The sequence below is a fragment of the Musa acuminata genome, chromosome BXJ3-3 (genome assembly GCF_036884655.1).
Source record: "Musa acuminata AAA Group cultivar baxijiao chromosome BXJ3-3, Cavendish_Baxijiao_AAA, whole genome shotgun sequence".
Lineage (NCBI taxonomy): Eukaryota > Viridiplantae > Streptophyta > Magnoliopsida > Zingiberales > Musaceae > Musa > Musa acuminata.
Window position 1 is genome coordinate 4639408 of NC_088351.1, and position 10154 is coordinate 4649561.

At 45.3% G+C, this 10154-nt stretch overlaps 1 protein-coding gene across 1 annotated transcript; it reads right to left on the minus strand.

Moving 5' to 3' along the window:
* Positions 1–9040: 9040 nt before the first annotated feature.
* LOC103978052 (uncharacterized) lies at positions 9041–9916 on the minus strand. The gene is made up of 2 exons (XM_009393756.3): positions 9708–9916; positions 9041–9603 (listed from the first exon to the last, which is right to left on the minus strand). The coding sequence occupies exons 1-2, from the start codon at positions 9876–9878 to the stop codon at positions 9166–9168; spliced, it is 609 nt and encodes a 202-aa protein (XP_009392031.2). The 5' UTR covers positions 9879–9916; the 3' UTR covers positions 9041–9165.
* Between the last annotated feature and the right edge of the window lie 238 nt (positions 9917–10154).

Genomic DNA, 10154 nt, shown 5'->3' on the forward strand with positions numbered 1-10154 from the left:
TTGGGCAGCAGTGAAATGGATATTAAGATATCTAAGAGGTACTTCCAGGTTGTGTTTATGTTTTGGTGATGATGAACCTGTGTTAGAAGGGTACACAGATGCAGACATGGCAGGTGATACTGATTCCAAGAAGTCCACTTCGAGATTCTTGATGACATTTGCAGGAGAAGTAGTCTCTTGGCAGTCTAAGTTACAGAAGTGTGTTGCTCTATCAACCACAGAAGCAGAATACATAGCAGTTATTGAAGCCTGCAAGGAAGCTTTATGGATGAAAAAGTTTCTACAGGAATTGGGCTTGAAATAGGAAGGATATACTGTTTACTGTGACAGTCAGAGCGCTATTCACCTCTTCAAGAATTCAACATACCATTCTAGATCCAAGCATATTGATGTGAAATATTACTGGATTCGTGATGTGCTTGAGATGAAAGAATTACAGTTGGAAAAGGTGCATACCAATGATAATGGTTCAGATATGTTGACAAAGTCATTGCTTAAGGAGAAGCTTGAAGCATGTAGGCGAAGAGCGGGCTTGGTACAGCCCACCATATTGTTGGGAAATCATAGGGGGCGACATCATATGCGCAGCGGAAGAACAAGAAAACAAAAATCCCCGATTCCCAAAAAGATGTTCATCGTCGTGCGAAGATTGGTGCACAAAATCCGCAAAAAACACAAAACTGCGTATAGAGATTGTGTTACCTAGGGAGATCGTATATCCTTGTTTCCTTGCAGATCCTTAGGAGAGGGTGAAGGAGGTCAAGCGTCCTCCTCTCTAGCGGTGATCCACACAGCAGGGTTGCGACGACGCTCCTCAAAACTCCAGGCCTACTCTGAGGGGAGAGGGAGAGGAGAATAGGAAGGGCAAGCAAAGACTCTAGCCTATGAGGCTGTGAATCCCTCCTATTTATAGAGATCCCGTGTCAAAACCCTAATGGGTCCTTTCCCTAGTGGGTATTGGATCTGCATCCAATAAGACAAGGGCTCCGTCGGATATCTCATATCCGAACCTCTACTCATCGCAATGCCTACCATATGTGTGTGACCCTCTAGGCCCAATATCGAGCTGGCCGTGAGTCATACCTGTCAGAACTCCTTCTAACTCAGTGAATTATTATCTCTGTAATAATTCACTCGACTCATCGACTACGGAAGTACTAGGCCACTACGCCGTAGTCCCCAGACGATACAGGGGAATCCAATCCATTGGACCTGTCTGTCCTCAGTTACCATGTACCTATAGTCCCTCATCCATCTAATATCCCAGAGACCGTATATCGAGCATGGTGCTGTCAGACCCATACGGTTTCTACTCGAGTCTCGCTCTAATCGGATTCTCCCGGAGAACTCTTTCTCTCTCAACCCGAATGACCCTGGCCAGGGATTTGTCTGAGCAAGAACACATGGGATATTCCTCTCATGATACCGAGAGTGGATGATCCTCTATCGACACTCAATAGCCCTCGTAAGGTCGACTACCACTCTCAATGACCAGCTGTACTAGATCTGGGAACAGCCAAACCTATAAGTCTGGTATCAAAGAGTGGAGCACTCATACAGGACATCCTTGGTGTCTCAAGTCTAAGAACCAGATACACCACTAGGACTACGGAATCGTTGTCTGACAATAAGGCATCATCAACCATCCAGCATTCCGTAAGCGGATCAATCAGTGAACTCATTCTCCAATGAGCACCTGTACTGTATCCCTAGTGTCCCTACACGAGCAGCTATGAGACCAGCTGCATCCATTATATGGACGGGTATATAGCACACCAGTCTATCCGGTTATCACGATGTCCCTCTCGAGTAACCTATGACCGGGATTATTTAGGATATGTGTTTAAAGGTGAATCAATCTCATTATCGTGATCTCATCACGATCCGATTCCCATTGCACAAATCCAAGGACATCACAATATATATGCATTTATGCAATAGTTATAAAGTGATATACGCCAAAATATAATAAGCAAAAAAGATTCTGTATCAAGTCACACGTGCCATCACTCACGTGATTGGCTTGCTAGGCACCTATGACTAGCAATCTCCCACTTGACCTAAAGCCAATCACCTATGTGTCTGATCCCCATCAGACCCCTGTGACGCTCAAAGACAAAATGAGACAACGGCTTTGTCAGTGGATCTGCAATGTTATCTTCGGATGGAACTCTTTCCACTGCTACATCTCCTCGGGTTACGATCTCTCTTATAAGCTGGAACCTCCTCAGAACACTTCTGATAAGACCCGGGTTCCCTTATTTGAGTAATCACCCCATAGTGGTCGCAATATAAGGAAGTCGACTTGTCGCTATCCGTATCGACTCCCAAACTCCCTCCTTTGCTGCATCTAATGCGGCAATGTACTCCGCCTCTATGGTCGAGTCAGCAGTGGTATCTTGCTTGGAACTCTTCCAGCACACTGCTCCTCCATTCAAGGTGTACACATACCCTGAATTCGACTTGCTATCATCGACATCAGACTGAAAACTTGAGTCAGTGTAGCCTTCAACCTTAAGGCTATTACCTCCATATACTAGTAAAAGATCCTTAGTCCTTCTCAAGTACTTAAGGATACACTTTACTGCTTTCCAGTGCTCCAAGCCTGGATCCGCCTGATACCTGTTCGTGACACTCAGAGCATGCGCTATATCAGGCCTAGTACATAGCATGGCATACATGATAGACCCTATTGCTGAGGCATAAGGTATCATATCCATGTTCGCCCTTTGGAATTTTCCATGCCAAACCTTTTGACAATGGTTTTTATGTACCTGGACTGGGACAAGCCAAGCATCCTCTTGGATCTATCTCTATAGATTCTAATCCCCAAGATATAGGATGCTTCCCCTAAGTCCTTAATGGAGAAGTGTCTAGATAACCAAGCCTTTATTGTGGATAGCATTCCTATGTCATTCCCAATGATGAGGATGTCATCCACATATAACACCAAAAAGCTAATAGCGCTCCCACTTACCTTTCTGTATACACAAGGCTCATCTTCGTTCTTAACGAAGTCATAAGATCTGATTGCCTCATCAAATCTTATGTTCCAACTTCGGGAAGCTTGCTTTAGTCCATAAATGGATCTAAGCAACCTACACACCTTATCTGGGCAGTTCTTGGACACGAATCCCTCAGGTTGCATCATATACACCTCCTCCTCGAGGTTCCCGTTGAGGAATGCGGTTTTCACATCCATCTGTCAGATCTCATAATCATAGTGTGCTGCAATAGCCAATAGAATTCTGATGGATTTTAGCATTGCTACGGGTGAGAAAGTTTCGTCGTAGTCAACACCTTGCCTTTGACGATACCCCTTAGCCACTAGCCTTGCTTTATAGGTCTCTACCTTTCCATCTACTCCGATCTTTTTCTTAAAGATCCACTTGCAACCGATGGGTACAATACCTTCGGGCGCATCAACTAGGTTCCAAACCTTGTTGGAGTACATAGAATCCATCTCAGAATTCATGGCTTCTTGCCACTTCCCGGAGTCTATACTCATAATAGCCTCATTGTAGGTCTGAGGATCAATATCCTCAACATCCTCTCCTCTAATATGTCCAACATATCTCTCAGGAGGATGAGATACTCTATCAGACCTGCGTAAAGTTGAAAATTGTGTATTAGGTACCTGAACAGACTTGGGCTGTAAAGTGGTGCTTGAGCTTGGTTCTCTAACTTCGCTCAACTCTATCATTCTCCTACTGTCTGCGCCAAGAATGTGTTCCTTCTCAAGGAACACTGCTCTCTTAGCTACAAAGACCTTTTAGTCCTCGAGATGATAGAAGTAATACCCACAAGTTTCCTTGGGGTATCCCACAAATATGCATCGCTCTGTCCTTGATTCTAACTTATCGGGGTTGTGTCTTTTAACGTGGGCTGGGCAGCCCCAAATCTTAACAACCTTAAGATCAGGCTTCTTCCCTTTCCATATCTCATATTGTGTAGACACTACCGACTTAGTTGGAACTCTGTTCAGAAGGTAAGTTGCGGTTTCTAGGGCATATCCCCAGAATGAGATGGGTAGGTCAGCGAAACTCATCATGGACCGTACCATATCTAATAAAGTACGATTTCTCCTTTCAGAGACACCATTGAGCTGAGGTGTGTAAGGAGGTGTCCATTGGGATAATATCCCATGGTCCTTGAGGAACTGAGTAAACTCTGTACTTAAGTACTCACCTCCTCGATCTGATCGAAGAGTTTTGATACTCTTTCCAGTCTGGTTCTCTACCTCATTCTTATACTCTCTGAATTTCTCAAAGGCCTCGGACTTGTACTTCATTAAGTACACATATCCATACCTTGAGAAATCATCAGTAAATGTAATAAAGTAGGAGTAACCTCCAATGGCATGAGTTGACATGGGTCCACATACATCACTATGTATGAGTTCCAACAACTCAGTGGCTCTCTCTCCAATTCCACTAAATGGAGAGTTGATCAGTTTTCCACGAATGCAAGGCTCACAAGTTACATATGACACATAGTCGAATGGATCTAGATATCCATTATTTAGTAACTTTTGAATCATTCTTTCATGGATGTGACCTAGCCTACAATGCCATAGGTATGCACTGTTCACCTCATCTCGTTTCCTCTTAGACACTTACATTCATGATATGTGGAGTAGTGTCTTGCATAAACAAACCTTTATGCAATATTCCTCTCGTCAATCTCCCCTCGGCTTTGCTAGAATTTATAATAAATTGTAGATGTAATAAGCAATACTGGTATCCAATACCAATGCACTATCACAAAAATCTGCCAATTGGAGATTGATCATGAATGTACCTGAAGCTTCACCAAGCTTCTATTTCGCCCTTTCTACAAGGTACTCTTTGTAGTTCCTCTTCCATTGCCCATCTTTACCATAGTGGAAGCACTGGCCTTTGTCCTTTGCTGGGTCTTTCTTAGCAACCTTTGCTTTACCTTGTTTGCCCTTGCCCTTTCCCTTCTTAAGGGACCTTTCTGCTTTCCTTTTCTTTCTGGTCTCACCAGTGTAGAGAACTGGCTTTTCTTTCTTAATAGTACTCTCTGCCTCCCTCAACATATTGAGGAGCTCTGGGAGAGTCACCTCAAGCTTGTTCATATTAAAGTTCATTATGAACTGTGAAAAGGAATCTGGTAGGGACTGAAGCACAATGTCCACACACAAGTTATCCTCTAGGACCATTCCTAGACCTGTGAGTTTCTCTATCCACTCAATCATCTTTAGGACATGGTTCTGAACCGGTGTCCCCTCAGTCATCCTAGCGCCGAAAAGGCTCTTGGATATCTCATATCGTTGAGTCCTTCCCTGTTCCTCAAACAATTTACGGACATGTAGGAGAATGGATCTGGCATCCATCTTTTCATGTTGTCTTTGTAACTCTGGAGTCATAGAGCCCAACATATAGCACTGAGCAAGAGTGGAGTCATTAATGTACTTCACGTAGCGAGCGATCTCATCCTCGCTTGCCCCTTCTTCGGGCGTAGGCATCACTGTATCAAGGACGTACACGATTTTCTCCGCTGTGAGAACAATTCTCAAGTTACGGAGCCAATCCGTATAATTTGGACCAGTGAGGCGGTTGACATCAAGTATGCCACGTAAGGGATTTGAAAACGACATTTTCTGAAAATAAAGATGTAGCAAAAATGAATAACATGCAGATTTTGCAAGAAATAAACTATCAAGATATGGACTTCTATCTTAATATGCTCCCACTATTTTACTAACGAGTCACGCGACACCCTCAGCACGTGAAACGGAAGTCTCCGGCAGACTTCTAGTGGGGATCAGGATCCAATCAGCGTCTTAGTGTAACCTCGAGGGACTCGACCAATCACACTAAGCCTAAAAGGTAGACAACTCTTGCCGATCACAACTCCTTGTGATTCCCGTCCTGTTCGGCCTCCGAATCACCATGGCCTCGAGGGACTCGACCAACCATGATGCTCGGTTAAGTCAACACCTTCGTTACAAGATGAGTCTGATTTGATGATATACCCTCGAGGGACTCGACCAAGCATATCATGCCCTCAGGTCACCGGTGACATCTCTATGTCGTAAGCAAGATAGCGAATCGCGATATAGGTGAGTCTCGAGGGACTCGACCAACTCAACCTACACCGGGATTCGGTTCCTACTCATAACGATGGAAGGCCACGTGGGTCAATCTAATTGCCTCACGTTTACCGACTTAATTTTATCGAGAGATGTTTCTATGATTTGGTCTCCTAATATGACATGTCACACATATACATATTTAATATATATCTACATCGCATGCAAATATATATACATATCTAGTATGTGTATAAGCAATCACACCAGATGATCATGGACCACAACCTAATATGATTAGGCCCGAGCTAGTAGGCCTAATCACTCACATCAAGATCTATGTGTGCAACGGTGCATCTCCATGCCTTGTGATCGTCCATCTCGTCCTCGTCGGTTCCGTCGACATCTTGATGCATCTCCATGCATCACGATCGTCCGTCTCGTGGGTCCCGCTATGGCTTCCACGCTCCCGCTGCGCCTCCTCATGTGATTACAACTTAATCATAGGCACGCAGGCCCGACAATAAACGAGAAATATAATGGAGGTTCACAGACCTCAATAATAATAATCACAAGTACACACATCACACGGTCCATGATCATCCGTCCACTCATCATACATCACATGTATAAATAATCATCATCATGTAGGACTACTAGATAATAATAAAAATAATAATCAACTAAACCTTTTAATTAATTAATATTTTCTGAAATCAGGGATATATAGGGAATTTCTCAATTCCTAAGGGTATTTTCGTAATTTGGACAAAAGACAGAAACTGAAATTTCTCAAATTCCGAGGGGGCAAAACTGTCTTTTTGCCCAGAAAACCCTAATGCCCTTCTCCCCCTTGCTGCTGCGCCGCCGCCGCCGCCACCCTGCTGGCGGCGGCTTGTGCGGCGAGGGCGAGGGCACTGCCCTCGCCTGCAGGTGGCACGCCCGCTGGGGTCGCTGCCGCTGCAGGTGGGCGCCCCCGCGGGCGCCGCCGCCTTCGCGGGCGGTTCTGCCCGCGAGTCAGCGCCCGCAGGTGGTGCTGTCTCGCTGGCGGCCGCCCCTGCGGGGTTTTTGCCCGTGGGAGCATCGGCCACAGGCGCCGCTGCCCTGTGGTGCCTCAGCCCGCGCTGCTGCCCCGCGGCGCCTCTGCCCGCGGGCTCAGTGGCCGCAGGCGCTTCTACCGAGCGGGCTGCCAGCCCCGCCGGCCGGCTGCTGCAGGCACAGCGCTTGCGCATGCGCCGGCGCTGTGCTGCCTGGCTGCGGCTGCGGCTGGCTGCAGGCATGCAGATCGAGGGCAGCAACTGTTGCTGCCCTTCCTTGCTTTTGCGTCAACGATTTTGACGTCAATATTCTTCCTAAACACAACACACGCAGTTCAAAAAACAATCATTCGCACGAACAACCTGGCTCTGATACCACTGTTGGGAAATCATAGGGGGCGACATCATATGCGCAGCGGAAGAACAAGAAAACAAAAATCCCCGATTCCCAAAAAGATGTTCATCGTCGTGCGAAGATTGGTGTGCAAAATCCGCAAAAAACACAAAACTGCGTATAGAGATTGTGTTACCTAGGGAGATCGTATATCCCTGTTTCCTTGCAGATCCTTAGGAGAGGGTGAAGGAGGTCAAGCGTCCTCCTCTCTAGCGGTGATCCACACAGCAGGGTTGCGACGACGCTCCTCAAAACTCCAGGCCTACTCTGAGGGGAGAGGGAGAGGAGAATAGGAAGGGCAAGCAAAGACTCTAGCCTATGAGGCTGTGAATCCCTCCTATTTATAGAGATCCCGTGTCAAAACCCTAATGGGTCCTTTCCCTAGTGGGTATTGGATCTGCATCCAATAAGACAAGGGCTCCGTCGGATATCTCATATCCGAACCTCTACTCATCGCAATGCCTACCATATGTGTGTGACCCTCTAGGCCCAATATCGAGCTGGCCGTGAGTCATACCTGTCACATATGAGTTGGAGGGGGAGAATTGTTGGGTCCAGCCCATATGTGGGCTTGGACAAATTTGAGCCATTAGTAGAAATCAAGAGAGAAAGGGCAAAATTGAGTGAGAGGGCTGTGTGCACAGTGAGCGTGCAGCGTGCGGCGAGCAGAGAAAAAAGGAGAGAGAAATAGAGAGAGAAAGATTATGTTTCTGAGTTTTCTGCTTGACGATCAGTGGCCAAACGTTGTCAGTTTCGGCCCAATTTTCGACCCAAATTTTATGTGGAGAATCTTTGCAGCAAACTCTACAATCCTAACGGTGTTGATCTACAGTTTACCCTCTTTAAGGTACTTTCCTACAATATCCATTCCGTGAGACCTAGAATTCTCTTTTGAGGAGATCCATCCTATGTGATGAAGATATACTATTCTTGAGCCAAGATCTATGATCTTGATGTTATTCTGATCCTCTAGTTATTCTAGAGAAACCTGTTATCATTATTATTGATAGTGGAAGTTTGAGGTGGACTGCGGTCCCGTGGTTTTTCCCACATTGGATTTTTCACGTTAAAAATATTTGGTAAGTTGGTATTTTGATGAGGAACATATTTTGATATGTGTTTGTAAAAGGTTGGTGTTCAACAATTCAAGGTTCCACTTAAGTCGATGAGGGAGCCCACACGATCCTGCCTCAGCATAGAAAAGTGGCTACATTATTTAAATCAGATTCGTCGAGTGTGACCCGAATCGGATTGATCGCAATCCATACTCGACTGGTTTGGATTGGAGTTCACAAGGAGAGTATGTGGGTGAGAACAATTGTTCCACATGTTGACCTTGTTGATCAATTAGATCGAGGAATTTAATCCTTGTTGATCAATTGTTCCAATTGTTCCACCATGCTGGATTTCTGCATTTGACAGCTTGAGTCACTGTAATCCTTCTCAGTCCAATAGATTACATGGAAACCAGTCATTAGAGGAAGGAAAGTGATCGTTAAATCAGGCAGGAAGTAACATTATATGATAAGATATATCAAATCTTAAACCGTTTTATTCTACATATTCTAATAATTAATGCATTAGAAACTTACGAAAATAAGACAAAAAACAGACCTAAATCATAAAAATGAAAATTTTATTCTCAACATCACCAAGATTGCGTCTTCTTCTTCTTTCCTTCAAGACTTCATTGCTAAGCTTTTGGTGAAGTCCCTACTGACAAGGTTTCTCTTGTGCCACATCCAAGAGTCCGAAGGAGAGCTCGGCAATGGCGGAAGAACAACAGCTCTGCGGCACAGACCAAAAGGCCACCCTTCGCAGTGTCGGAACTCTTCCAGTATCGACCCAGCACCGATCTCCTTCAACTCTGTCGAACCATCAGTCGAACAGCAAGAAAAGCGGCTCTTCACCGAGAAAAACGCTTCGCTCTCATCGTCGTCGTCTTCCTCGTACCCGCCGCAGTCGCCTTCTTCTTCTCCGTCTGTCTTCCTCATGGGAGTCATTTGCACTCTTCCTGTTGTTGGTGACGTAGCCCAAGCGAGCTTCGCTGAGAAGAGGAACTCCCTAGGCCTCGACTTAGCCTTCATCGCTCGACTTTGAATCTCCAGTATTATCAACTGACAGATGAGAGAGAGAGAGAGAGAGAGAGAGAGAGAGAGAGAGAGAGAAGAACATGAAGGCTGATATCATTTGACGAGTTCAAGATGAACAACGATCGTACCTGTTTGTGATCTAGATCACTGTCAAGACTCTCATCTACGGAGCTCATGGTTGAGGGAGTCCCGAGGCAGGAGCCATGACACTGAGCGCAAGCATTCCTGATGAGCTTTGGAAGGGATTTGGAATGGTTGGAAGGGAGCTTGGATTTCTCTTCCTCAGGAAAGAAAGACATGCTTAACAGAAACAAATGTACAAAGGGAGACAACCAGGAAAGTGTATGGAGAATCTGCTGTGGTGCATCATCTTCCTCCATATAAAGTAGGGTTGTTTATGCTGTTATGTAGTGACATCGACATGCATGACAAATGCCTCGCAACCCCTAAAGCTTCGAGTCAAGGGTAGAAATCCTTTAAAGTGAAGACTAAGCATGTGAAACAGGACAAAGAATTCCCCAACAACTTCAGCATTATCTTCGTGGGATATCTCTAAAATTACCCCAAGAACAAGG